Here is a 14,478-nt window from a genome sequence, read left to right as displayed (position 1 = left end):
TGGCACAGGAGATAAATAATGTTAATGCAACCTTATGGTTAAGATTTCTAATGCATTAAAGACAAAAGATTCAAATATATGGTTTGACAGCAACCATTAATAGGCAACCCTAGCTATTCACATTAAAGGTATAACAAGCCAACACCATATGCCACATAAAAAGACCACGGCACATTCCTTAGGGAACATAAGCCAATGTTTTGACTTTTGGGTGTTTAAAGTCCCAGCCATAATGCCGTATTGAATGTCACAAGCCAAAGTATAGGTTTGTATTAGGTATCCCAATGTGTCTGGGGCAGTAACTCAATTCAGTCCATGGCTATATTAGATACCTGTGCTCAGGGCTGGTTCCAGGCACCAGCGAAGGAAGCAGGTGCCTGGGGTGGCCAATAGAAAGGGGCAGCACTCTGTCTGTGACTGGGGCAACTCATCTGCGTTTTCAGCGGTGGGTTCTTCACTCCCTCTTCAGAAGCAATTCGGCAGCAGGCCCCGCTTCTTTTTTTTTTTTTTTTTTTTTTGTCTTTGCCGCTTGGGGCGACAAAAAAGCTGGAGCCGGCCCTGCCTGTGCTGCTCCATACTTTCACACTGTGTATTATTTATTTTTCCTGGACTGTTTATTCAACATAGTCATTTTCCTTGGGTGGGATTTTGTTTTTAATCATCCACTTTCCTTCCCTGGAATTGCTGAGATCTCAGAGAGACTCTGATCCCTAAGCCCTCTCACATATAGGTTCCATGCTTTATCTCCTTCTGTAAGGAGGACTGTAGGAAAGTGATGGAGAAATACTGGGACATTGATAATTCAGAGGTTTTCAGTGCACAGTTTAAAGTAGCCCCACCCACTCCATCATATATTGTTCTACTAGACACCTGTATGGGTTGGAATCTTAGCCAGAATATTGTGATCTTTCCTTTCTTTCTCACTTTTACTCATGCACACAGTCTTGGATGCTGGCTTCCAAATGACAAAAATGACTGTCAGTTGCAGTTTGGCTTCGGATAAACAAATGCACTATATTGTGATTTGACTTATCTCCAGATCACAGTCTATCTACCACACATGGTGTCTGAGTACCAGATGCCACATGGTGCAAACTTTTGGCCAAAGAGGTTTCTGCTGTCTGCAAAGAAACATCAAATACTCAGAGGCAAGCGTGTAACATGAGGGATCTCAGGTATTTGAACCCATGGGGAGCTCATATGTTCAGCCTCAGTGATACACAAACTCAGAAAGCTCAGGAAGTCTTCCAGGGGGAAAGCTAAGACTATTCTGGAGGTAGCTACTTGGGCTTAAAAGGTGCCAGGCTTGGTAGCCACATATGCAATGTATCATCTCCCGGAAAGATCTGAATAAGCCTTATATTTTTATCTTGTCTAATGTAACTGTGAATATTCTCATTACTCATCTAAAAGTCTGATTGTGATGGGGTGTCTGCCCCATACGGGCAAAGAAGGGGTTAATAGAGCCCAGGGGAGGCTGTGTTGGAAACAGCCAATCAGGGCCCCACAGGCCCATATTAAAAAAAGAGAGCACAGGGAAGACAGAGCAAGGTCAGTTGCTGCTGGGAGCCCAGGGAGTAAGGACTGTGTTCCCGAGGGCTGAGAGAACTGCAAACACCTTGGTCAGAGCAGTGGCTGGCTCCTGGAACTGAGCAGCTGAGGGCCCTGAGGTGAGGGCAAAGAAGGTGCTGGGACCATGGGGAAGTGTCCCAGGGATACAGAGCAGCCATGACAGAGGTTACAGAGGAGCAGTAGAAGGCTGCTATTTACAGGGTCCCTGGGTTGGGGCCTGGAGTAGCGGGAGGGCCCGGGTTCCCCCGCTTGCCACTGGGGAAGGGGCAGGACTGTTGGATGATACCCCCCACCCCCCGCAGAAGGGGCAAAACACAGATGACAACCTAGCCAGAGGGCTGAGTCGAGAAGAAGACGCTGTGGTTCTGGGAGTTGAGTGAGGAACTGTAGGTGGGAGCAGAGACAGAGAGCTGGTGTACAGATCGCAGATGTGAGCGTCTGCCTCAAGCTAATTCCTAGCACAACCAGGAGGAGGTGCTAGTCTGGTGATGAGGGCTATGACACTGATCCCTTAGTGAATCCTGCTAAACTCTGACTCAGTGATATTTTGTGGCCCTCAGTTTTACAGGTTAATTAAACAGTGTAAAAAAGTTCTGCCACTGGAAGTTTGATATAGCTCCTAGGAACCGTGGGTGAGTGTCTGTGCTGCCAGGCCTCTTGGTATATCGGGTTAATGTCTGTCAAGGACTCTACCTTGTGGATTTTCACAGCTATTTATCTTGGCTGATAACACAATTGCCCAGTGCTGGAGGAACAGGCTACAGTAACTACAAGGCCCAGCAGAGCTAGAGCCTGCCCAAAAATCTGGGGTACCTCACAGCAGCCAGTACACTGCTGGAAAGGTGTAATTCATTGGTGCATGTGCTCAGCCCACATATACACACACTCCCATATAAGGGTGATGAGATTTTTGTAAAAGAATTCCATGAAGTCTTCATTAATATGGTCATGGAGAGAGGTAGGAGACTTGACAGATGAGGCGAGCAAGGTATGGGGCACACAGGAGGGTGTCAGAAGTGCTAGTCCTGAATGGGCACAAGAGGGTGTGTGTAAATAGGAGACCCAGGAAGGATTTGGCAGTGGAGTTTATCACCATTTGAAATGGGGGAACCACTTGTGATTCTTTCGCCTTTTCCTGACCATCTACTGGCTTTCCAGCCTCCCTCCCTATGTAGACAGACACAAATTCGTTCTAGGATCTCTCCATCTTACCAAAAGTATTTGATCATTTCTACATTACACAAGACCAAAGCTAAGTCCATGGGTAACCTCCCTGGTCCTCTTTCCCTAGAGTACTCTCTCTACTGATCTCCATCACACCTTCTCCAGCTCTGCAGTCAAGGAGACCTTTACCCCAGCATCTCTCTCAAATGTGATACACTCTCCTGTTGCTTCTTCCAGGATAATTCTGCCCATGCTTCTGGAGAACCCTAGAGAGCACAGGACATTTTTTTTCTAGCAGTTAGGAAGATTACCTCCTCCATCGTCTGATCCCTCCAGGCTCTGCTGCCGGAGGCGATGACTACAACAAAGCACAATATGAAAATAATTTCAAAGACAGAAGTGTTTATTCTCATGTCCCCTCTCTCCGCCTGGGGGCTGCAGTCCCCACCAGAATCTAAGGCAGGAGTTCCCCAGTTTTCCCATGCTGCAGAACACTTGGGAAGAGCATACACATTGTCTAGTTCAGCTCCTCTCCCAAACCTTCCACTGCTTGGCTCTCACAAGGCTTCATTCTGCATCCACCTGGAAGAACTCTTCAGAACACAAAGTGTAATCCTTGGATTCTGTGGACAGCAGGACCTGAGGTTTCAGGGGCCAGGGCAGCTGGGAAAAGAGATCTTTTTTTCCCCACCCAAATTCTTGTCTTTTTTGTAGACAGAGCAACTACATGTGCTGGCTCTAGGGAAACAAGGAGTTGGATTACCAGTCCCCTCCCTCAGGACAATGGGCACATCACGTGCCTTCAGGCAAGGCTTCAAATCCCTGACCCTGAGTATGGCAAGATCCAAAATCCAGTGCCCGTATTCACATGCCCATACTATACAACACTCCCACAGGGAATTAGGGTCCCATAACAGAAGAGAATCAAGTCTTTCATTAGCAACAAGGAAAACTTACTCTTCTACTTCTTCTGCAGTTTTCCGTCCTGATCTGTAAGACAAGAGGTCCATGCTGAAAAAGGGCTATAGGGTGAGACAGACACACATCTTTCAACACATTGTTCTTATTCTGCAAAGCAGCCTCCACACATCCCTGGTGACACAAGTCACTTCATGCACAATACAACAGGCCCCACCTTTGAAAAGTGCATGCAGATGGGTGCTGGCCAACTGCACACACAGTTAAACTAGAGCTAATTTGGTCCAGAGAGGCAGCTTGGCAAAACACTAGCAAGAACACTCACTGTTCTTTGAGTTTCTCCTCAGTTCTTTTGTTCCCACTGCCCATGAGCTGCAGGCAAAGCTTCCCCTACTCAAGGGCAAAGGCCAGTACACGAGGGACTGGAGAAAAATAAGTCATGCTAGTTCCAGCATGCTAGTTCCATCCCTGAGAGACCAATAGGTTCCTCCTGTCCTCCGCCATAGACAAATATTGTTTAGTTGCCTTTCTAGGCCAGGGGCCCCACCCAGGCCCTGGCAAGTTCCGGTCAGAAATGCTGTCGCTGCAGCAAATCAGGGCCGATCCGGCTGAGTTAACAGGAGTTCATAATAATAACGTGGGGGGGGGGGGGGCAGGGAGGCGCAGGCAAATGGCAGCTCTCTTGCTCTCCACCCCAGCAAGCCCAGAAGTAATTCAGTTCCGATTAGGGATGCTTGTTCAATATTCAAAATGTAAAACATGGAGGTTGCTGAACCAGCACTTTGAGAAGTTAATTAAATGCCAGGTTTCTTTTTAGCAGATACTCCATCACTCGCTGATTGCTTTGGCCATTTTGCAGAATGAAGTTTTAACTCTGTGCGCTGGGAATAAATATTCTCCCCTCTTCCTGCGCTCAGGGCACTGTGACAAGGAATACACGGAGCTTTCCTCTCCCACACACCCCCTTCCAAGAAGCACCACGAAGCAATGGTCACTTCCATTCCCTCGCACTTTCCCCATCGAAGTAGGTCAGTGAGATGGGAAAGGCTTCTCCCTTCATCCACCCAGCTCTCCATTCTAACAGGTCCTGAGCCTCCTCTAGCCCTGAGTACCTAACCTGCCCCTGTGAGGGCCAGGAGCAGGGGACACAGACTTCCCATCTCTGAGAAGAGGAAGCCAAGAGAAGGTTACTGTCAGAGAGACAGAGAGGAAGAGGGGCTGCCCCACTGCCATTGCTGGAGCTTTCACTTGGAGAAACATTAGCGAGAACTGCCGCTGAATTGGAGACTTTGGGCCCAAAGCAAGTAGGTGCAATTCCATTGATGTGACCAGAGTTGCAGCAACTTAAGTAAGACTTGAACTTTACCAAGTCCCTTCTGTGCAGCAAGCCTGAAGGGCAGCCATTCAATGCAATGGCATTGTAGCATTTAGAGGACAGCCCTCTTGGTGAGCAGGTGACTGCCTACAGGGAGAGGGATGGAGATGGACAGTGCACCAATACATACAACCATCCCCCTGCTAAGACAAAAAGAGCAAGGAATCAGCCCAGAGGGCCCATCAGCAGCTCAGACTAGAGGATCTGAATTCAAAGGGAAGAATCTGAGAAGGTAGAGGTGAATTATGTCCCATTTTTATCCATCTCCTCTGGCTAGGCAGGACTGCTCCCTCCAGGCTATCTTCCAGGGCTTTGCCCACTGGAGGATTAAACATCCCAAGCAAGAGTCTTTTCTATCTCTTGCTTGTGGGAGACAATACCACAGCCTCAGACAGCAGGAAAATTTTGTGGATATTCATTCTAAACTTTCCTTAGCTTCATCCCATTACTCCTGGTTACAGCCATTTCATGGCCTTGGGGTTTACACTCTTCAGATCCTTCTACACAGCTATTCTGTCCCCTAAGCCACTCAGCACATACCTAACTCATTTAACCTCTTATCACATCACTGAATCACCACAAACCCTTCCACCTTGCAGCTGCCAGGAGAAGCACACAAACAGTTTGTAGAGAGGGACTTATAGGGCTAAATACAGAAAGCATCAGGTGCCAGTTTAAAAAAAAAATATATCCAGGATAACAGTGTGGTTTCCAAACAAGGGTTTAGGGCTACAAGAAAACTAAGTGGGTGAAAATGCACAAGATTAGACCACCTCCTCGCATAGAAGAAGGGAGAAGGAGCTCGGAATGGATCTAAGGGCATTTTTGAAGTTCTATAAAATGTGCCCATCACAACCGTCTCTTGCTACACTGACAGAAGAAAGAGACGAGGCACCATTATTATTTATTCTTTGTACTGTGATAGCCCCTGGTGACTGCATTCAGAAATTACGGCCCCATCAGGCTAGGCACTATATAAACAGGCAACACAAAATCAGCCTCTGCCCCAAAGCATTGACAGTCTATGGGACAGGGGATGTTTGTACAGTGCCCACACAATGGGTCCTCTGGGTGCTAATGTGATACACATAAATAATAATAAAAGCAACAACAAAACTGGACCTACCCAAATACATAACCCACATTTGCCACCTCAGGAAAAGCCTGAGAGAAAAGACAAGCCTTCCACTGTGGCAAGAGAGGTAAAAAATCACAGGCTCTGGTGGAGCAGTAGGGGAAGCATGTTGCCAGGTCAAGGGTCCTTGTCAGAGGATGACATTAGAGACTTAGCAAACACAGGGAAACTATCCTTGTTTGTCTTTTACCTCTCCAGCTGCCATTGGAAGCCACATATGCAATTTGCATTTGATCTTTCTGTTTTTGGTGCTGTGGAGTGCCCCCTCCTGAAAACAGGCTCTGCCTCAATGCCAGTTGCATCAAGCTGGGACAAGCATTTCATCCTTCTGGGTGATGCTAATGCTCTGGGTGCACAACATCCTCCTTATCAACCACAAGAATACAGCCTTCCATGGATGAGCTAAGGCAGAGAAGTGACAAGCTTTGGGTTTAAGCATGCCAACCATGTTTGGGGAAGTTTCCAATGCATTTAAATCTTACATTCCCAGCAGCTTCCTGCACTGAGAAATCTGCACTTACCAGCTCCCCTCACTCCAGCAACAAGCATGGCACAAGGAGGGCATTAAACACATACAGAACTGGTAACCATCGATTCACCCATTCAGATAAAGACACTCAGAACAATGCAAGTGAGGCAACATTTAGACAGAACTAGGTGTCATTCAGGAGTATCAAAACACCACAAATCACCAGCTGCCATGAAAGAGACCTCCTGCTCAGCCAGCTATTTCTAGTTATCCAGCTAGGTAAATTTAGACATTGCTCAATGCTGTGGCACCTGGGCACCCGCATCTTCATCCTCTCCCCCTCTAACTTTTCCTGATCAAACAAATTCCTTCCCAGGGACACCAGGGCATGGGCTGACCTAGTCATTTGGCCAGCTCAGCTCAAACTCCTTCACAGTAAGAGCTGCTACTACTCCCACATTCACTCAATATCCCTGGAATATTCTCTCCAGCTCGGAACTGCTGTCTATCCCTATCCTTAGTTTCAGGGGAGTTGATGGAAGAGAAAGTAGAGGCAGGGCTGCATTACAGTTCCAAGATCCCCTTGTTACACACTCCTGCATCCCATCTACCCCGTCCCATCCACCTGCTGTGGAAAGGGAGAGAAATCTGCTCCTATTCAGTAAATATCTCGTCCCAAGCCATTCTATACCACTGGCAAGAACCCCTCTGTCCCCAAGGCATTGGGTGAGGGGGTGACTCTCAACCCCCACGGAAATGTGTCCAAGTTGCTGTGGAGCCTCTTACAAGTTATGTGCTGAAGGGTGAAAGGCAGTTCTAATGTAGACATCATCTCTGTTAAACTATTTCTCTCTCATTTAATGGAATACCATGGAGATATAAATGGAGATAAAGTAGCAGGGCTCAGAGAACAGCAAGGATGCTATCTTTATGCAGCATGACAATGTTCAGTGGTTAATTAGACACCGTTAACCTATTTTAGCAGGGGACATAACTGGGATGAATGGGGGGAAAATGTCCTTGAAATCTTTTAATGTCCACAGCTCATGGAGGGCCCTCGTTACACTTCTGTGCCACAGAACAGCATGTCCCTGAGTTACAGCTGAGCACCAGAGGTCAGCCTGCAACCTCTCAGCACACAGGGACCATAGGAACACATTGCAACCCTAGTATGGGGAGGCAGGAGGGTGGGGTAGCCAGGTAAGAATAAAGGAAGCGATTACGGTGACCCGTCAGGTATACTAAGGCATTGTTCAGAAAAGAACGCATCTGAAATTGATGGCAAGGGCTGCTGGGGATGATTGGGGGCAGGTGGACAGGGTACATAGTTGATGGGCAAGTAAAATATGGTTTGTTGGAAGTTTCCACTAGCTTTACAGGAAAGAGTGGGCAGGCAGAGCTTGGGCCTGGGCAGATTTGTTTGCCTGGGTTATTTTGCAAGGCTTGGGCTGTGTGCAGTGTCAGAGCCCCAGCTGCCTCAATGTCCAATAGATCTGTCCTCCCATCACTTAAACATGAAACCAGCACTAACGGCTAGCAGCAGGGATGAAGAGACATCAACATTCCACTCTGGGGCAAAACTGCCCCTATGCTATAACCTCTGTGGGTCTCAAGCACATAGCTGTGAAGGCGGGTAAGAGCAGAAGTTACACTGAAAGGCTGATGCTCAGAGGCACTTTTGTTGGAAAAAATCAATTCTGCCTTCTCCCCTCCTGCACTGAGAGCACAGACCCTTCCGCTCATCCCCATAGGACAGCACTTTCTGGGCAGGGAAATCACAGCACCTATGCAACAAGATATCTGGTGACCAACCCTTCCTCCACTGGGGACCCGGCAAACAACCCTCCCCAGACTGCTCCCCACTCATGTCACATCTTTATGCTGCACTCAGCTGCTACCTGCACATATGCTCTATAGTCTATAGCACTCCAAGGAGATCTGAACAAGTGAGCCAGCCCTGTCAAAATGCTGGCAGGCTCTACGCCACTGGCAAGACTCAAGCTGCACTGGAAGGTGTGCCTATTCCCGTGTAAAGTTTGCCCCCTGCTGGCCACATCTGCAATAACATTCCCTGTCAGGCTCAAGGTGAAACTCTAGGCAGAGGGCTCATGGAACAACAGAAGAAGAAGTACACTGGTGCTTACTGAAGGGTGGATGGAGACAGAGTGACAGAGAGCATATGCAAAATCAAACACAGCATAACCTGTCTGGAGAGGATACGCATCTCTCTTACCTTGAGGCTCCTGTTTGTGCTCTTGCTTACTCTCATTGTTTGCTTACAAAAAGCCTGTGACATGTCTTAGGGTGATGATAGATCTAGAAGCCCCACATGCCACTATGCCCTGGTCTACGCTAGGACTTTAGGTCGAATTTAGCAGCGTTAAATCGATGTAAACCTGCACCCATCCACACGATGAAGCCCTTTATTTCGACTTAAAGGGCTCTTAAAATCGATTTCCTTACTCCACCCCTGACAAGTGGATTAGCGCTTAAATCGACGTTCCCGGCTCGAATTTGGGGTACTGTGGACACAATTCGATGGTATTGGCCTCCGGGAGCTATCCCAGAGTGCTCCATTGTGACCGCTCTGGACAGCACTCTCAACTCAGATGCACTGGCCAGGTAGACAGGAAAAGGCCCGTGAACTTTTGAATCTCATTTCCTGTTTGGCCAGCGTGGCAAGCTGCAGGTGACCATGCAGAGCTCATCAGCAGAGGTGACCATGATGGAGTCCCAGAATCGCAAAAGAGCTCCAGCATGGACTGAACAGAAGGTACAGGATCTGATCGCTGTATGGGGAGAGGAATCCGTGCTATCAGAACTCCGTTCCAGTTTTCAAATGCCAAAACCTTTGTCAAAATCTCCTAGGGCATGAAGGACAGAGGCCATAACAGGGACCCGAAGCAGTGCCACGTGAAACTTAAGGAGCTGAGGCAAGCCTACCAGAAAACCAGAGGGGCGAACGGCCACTCCGGGTCAGAGCCCCAAACATGCCGCTTCTATGATGAGCTGCATGCCATTTTAGGGGGTTCAGCCACCACTACCCCAGCCATGTTGTTTGACTCCTTCAATGGAGATGGAGGCAACACGGAAGCAGGTTTTAGGGACGAAGAAGATGATGATGATGAGGTTGTAGATAGCTCACAGCAAGCAAGCGGAGAAACCGGTTTTCCCGACAGCCAGGAACTGTTTCTCACCCTGGATCTGGAGCCAGTACTCCCCAAACCCACCCAAGGCTGCCTCCTGGACCGGGCAGGCGGAGAAGGGACCTCCGGTGAGTGTACCTTTTAAAATACTATACATGGTTTAAAAGCATGCATGTGAAAGGATTAATTTCCCTGGCATTCGCGGCTCTCCTGGATGCACTCCCAAAGCTTTTGCAAAAGGTTTCTGGGGAGGGCAGCCTTATTGCGTCCTCCATAGTAGGACACTTTACCACTCCAAGCCAGTAACACGTACTTGGGAATCATTGTACAACAAAGCATTGCAGTGTATGTTTGCTGGCGTTCAAACAACATCCGTTCTTTATCTCTCTGGGTTATCCTCAGGAGAGTGAGATATCATTCATGGTCACCTGGTTGAAATAGGGTGCTTTTCTTCGGGGGACACTCAGAGGTGCCCGTTCCTGCTGGGCTGTTTGCCTGTGGCTAAACAGAAATGTTCCCCGCTGTTAGCCACGGGGAGGGGGGAAGGGTTGAGGGGGTAGCCACGTGGTGGGGGGAGGCAAAATGCTACCTTGTAACGAAAGCACATGTGCTATGTATGTAATGTTAACAGCAAGATTTACCCTGAAAGAGTGTAGCCACTGTTTTATAAAATGTGTCTTTTTAAATACCGCTGTCCCTTTTTTTTTTCCTCCACCAGCTGCATGTGTTTCAATGATCACAGGATCTTCTCCTTCCCCCAGGCTAGTGAAGATTAGAAAGAAAAAAAAAACACACTCGTGATGATATGTTCTCTGAGCTCATGCTGTCCTCCCACACTGACAGAGCACAGACGAATGTGTTGAGGCAAATAATGTCAGAGTGCAGGAAAGCACAAAATGACCAGGAGGAGAGGTGGCGGGCTGAAGAGAGTAACTGGTGGGCTGAAGAGAGGACTGAAGCTCAAATGTGGCGGCAGCGTGATGAGAGGAGGCAGGATTCAATGCTGAGGCTGCTGGAGGATCAAACCAGTATGCTCCAGTGTATGGCTGAGCTGCAGCAAAGGTAGCTGGAGCACAGACTGCCACTACAGCCCCTGTGTAACCAACCGCCCTCCTCCCCAAGTTCCATAGCCTCCACACCCAGACGCTCAAGAACGTGGTGGGGGTGCCTCCGGCCAACCAGCCACTCCACCACAGAGGATTGCCCAAAAAACAGAAGGCTGGCATTCAATAAATTTTAAAGTTGTAAACTTTTGAAGTGCTGTGTGGCATTTTCCTTCCCTCCTCCACCACCCCTCCTGGGCTACCTTGGTAGTCATCCCCCTATTTGTGTGATGAATGAATAAAGAATGCATGAATGTGAAGCAAAAATGACTTTATTGCCTCTGCAAGCGGTGATCGAAGGGAGGAGGGGAGGTTAGTTAGCTTACAGGGAAGTAGAGTGAACCAAGGGGCAGGGGGTTTCATCAAGGAGAAACAAACAGAACTTTCACACCGTAGCCTGGCCAGTCATGAAACTGGTTTTCAAAGCTTCTCTGATGCGCACCGCGCCCTCCTGTGCTCTTCTAACTGCCCTGGTGTCTGGCTGCGCGTAACCAGCAGCCAGGCAATTTGCCTCAACCTCCCACCCTGCCATAAACGTCTCCCCCTTACTCTCACAGATATTGTGGAGCACACAGCAAGCAGTAATAACAGTGGGAATATTGGTTTCGCTGAGGTCTAAGCGAGTCAGTAAACTACACCAGCGTGCCTTTAAACGTCCAAATGCACATTCTACCACCATTCTGCACTTGCTCAGCCTGTAGTTGAACAGCTCCTGACTACTGTCCAGGCTGCCTGTGTACAGCTTCATGAGCCATGGCAATAAGGGGTAGGCTGAGTCCCCAAGGATAACTATAGGCATTTCAACATCCCTAACAGTTATTTTCTGGTCTGGGAATAAAGTCCCTTCCTGCAGCTTTTGAAACAGACCAGAGTTCCTGAAGATGCGAGCGTCATGTACCTTTCCCGGCCATCCCACGTTGATGTTGGTGAAACTTCCCTTGTGATCCACCAGAGCTTGCAGCACTATTGTAAAGTACCCCTTGCGGTTTATGCACCAGGCTTGGTGCTCCGGTGCCAAGATAGGGATATGGGTTCCGTCTATGGCCCCACCACAGTTAGGGAATCCCATTGCAGCAAAGCCATCCACTATGACCTGCACATTTCCCAGGGTCACTACCCTTGATATCAGCAGATCTTTGATTGCGTGGGCTACTTGCACCACAGCAGCCCCCACAGTAGATTTGCCCACTCCAAATTGATTCCCAACTGACCGGTAGCTGTCTGGTGTTGCAAGTTTCCACAGGGCTATTGCCACTCGCTTCTCAACTGTGAGGGCTGCTCTCATCTTGGTATTCATGCGCTTCAGGGCAGGGGAAAGCAAGTCACAAAGTTCCATGAAAGTGCCCTTACGCATGTGAAAGTTTCACAGCCACTGGGAATCGTCCCAGACCTGCAACACTATGGGGTCCCACCAGTCTGTGCTCGTTTCCCGAGCCCAGAATCGGCGTTCCACAGCATGAACCTGCCCCATTAGCACCATGATGCATGCATTGGCAGGGCCCATGCTTTCAGAGAAATCTGTGTCCATGTCCTGATCACTCATGTGACCACGCTGACGTTGCCTCCTCGCCCGGTATCGCTCTGCCAGGTTCTGGTGCTGCGTATACTGCTGGATAATGCGTGTGATGTTTAATGTGCTCCTATTTGCCAAAGTGAGCTGAGCAGTCTCCATGCTTGCCTTGGTATGGCATCCGCACAGAAAAAAGGCACAGAACAATTGTCTGCCATTGCTCTGACGGAGGGAGGGGCAACTGATGACATGGCTTACAGGGTTGGCTTACAGGGAATTAAAATCAACAAAGGGGGTGGCTTTACATCAATGAGTATTTCAGGCAGGTCTTCATGGAGGGTTCCAATAAGAAATGGTGCACCTAAGTAATTGTTCTTATTGGAACAAGCAGGTTGGTCTGGCCTCTGATAGATACATGGCTAGATTTACCTCGCTGCACCCTCTCTCTGAGTGACTGCAGTGTGACCTAGAGGAATGAGTCCCCTAGACGGGGGATGGGGGAAAGCAAATGAGTACAAAACAAATCTGGTCTATTTCTTGTTTTGATCCACTCCATCTATCTTTTACATCTTTGGCTGGCAGCAGACGGTGTAGAAGGACTGCAAGCCATCCACATCTCATGGCTGCTCGGCAGAAGACGGTGCAGTAGGACTGCTAGCCATCCTCATCTCTTGCCTGCCTGGCAGAAGATGGTACAGTAGGACTGCTAGCAATCCGTATCACCTGCCTGCTCACCATAAGATGGTTCAATAGGACTGACTGCAGGACCAAAGAGAATGACCTGGTCAAGTCACTCCAAATTTAGTCCCTGCGCACATGTCTGCCCAGGCGCTCCTGGTCGACATGGCCAGGACCACCTCGGACATGACGATGACGGCTACCAGTCATACCGTACCGTCTGCTGCCACAAGGCAATGGGTTGATGCTGCTATGTAGCAATGCAGTACCACGTCTGCCAGCACCCAGGAGATATACGGTGACGGTTACCTGAGCGGGCTCCATGCTTGCCGTGGTATGGCGTCTGCACAGGTAACTCAGGAAAAAAGGCGCGAAACGATTGTCTGCCCTTGCTTTCACGGAGGGAGGGAGGGAACGGGGGCCTGACAATATGTACCCAGAACCACCTGCGACAATGTTTTAGCCCCATCAGGCATTGGGATCTCAACCCAGAATTCCAATGGGCAGCGGAGACTGCAGGAACTGTGGGATAGCTACCCAAAGTCGATGCTTGCCTCAGTACTGTGGAAGCACTCCGCTGAGTTAATGCACTTAGAGCATTTTCTGTGGGGACACACACACTCGAATATATAAAACCGATTTCTAAAAAAACGACTTCTATAAATTCGATCTAATTTTGTAGTGTAGACATACCCTATGAGTAGCTGCATCCACGCCCAGTCTTGGGCTGAGAATGTAGCTAAAGCAAGTATCTGTATGAGGCAGATGTGCAACTTGCAGAGCTCCTAGCAGTGTCATCTCAGGCTGTGCATCATGCTAGCCAAGCTCCCAGTGAGCACATCTAGCTGCAATGGGGGGATGAAAGCAAGGAGAGACCTAGGAGACATGCATCCCACCATAAAGGGACGTTAGATAAGATGCTGATCTCCCTCACAAGCAACACAGAGCCGACAGAAAAGCTCTGGTCCTCGACGCCTGGCCAGGGCAGGACTGGTCCCTACATCTATTATCCAGGGTTCTGTCCAGCATAATTTTAAAGAGGCTGCTACTCTTTTCCTTGTGGGACTTGCCCTAATAACCACACTAGATTTTTCTTTGCTCAGTTCCCCCCCTGGAGAACAGTAACATTACAATGGCACCATATCAGATACATCTCCATGAACATGTGGCACCTTTCTCTCAGAGAGGAGCTACTTTCAGAAATAACACTGTTATTGGGGAGGACCAGATATCTTGCAGAAACAGACAGATCAGACTGCACCAAGTCTCTCCGCAGGTGGCGCTGCAGTCCTCATAGCCCTGAGAGAGAGACGAAGTGTTCCAGAATGCATGCCTCCCAAACGAACAAAAAAAGATTGGGAGAGCAGAAGGCCGCCAGATAGTTTATTTTTCCACCTGACTTTCACCA

General features: G+C 48.7%; 1 protein-coding gene across 2 annotated transcripts in view; it reads right to left on the bottom strand.

Annotated features, from left to right (window-relative positions):
* The window catches only part of IFT43 (intraflagellar transport 43), a 58,873-nt gene that overhangs the window by 21,560 nt on the left and 22,835 nt on the right, over positions 1–14,478 (bottom strand). For both annotated transcript variants that reach the window (XM_073349248.2, XM_073349249.2), the window contains 2 exons: positions 3,694–3,726; positions 3,048–3,094 (listed from right to left, as the gene is read on the bottom strand). In XM_073349248.2, the coding sequence (XP_073205349.1) occupies positions 3,048–3,094; positions 3,694–3,726 (80 nt within the window). The remainder of the gene's footprint in view (positions 1–3,047; positions 3,095–3,693; positions 3,727–14,478) is intronic.

The sequence above is a fragment of the Lepidochelys kempii genome, chromosome 6 (genome assembly GCF_965140285.1).
Source record: "Lepidochelys kempii isolate rLepKem1 chromosome 6, rLepKem1.hap1, whole genome shotgun sequence".
In the NCBI taxonomy this organism is placed as follows: domain Eukaryota; kingdom Metazoa; phylum Chordata; order Testudines; family Cheloniidae; genus Lepidochelys; species Lepidochelys kempii.
The sequence above is the reverse complement of the archived record's forward strand: the minus strand, read 5'-3'. Positions and strand labels throughout refer to the sequence as shown.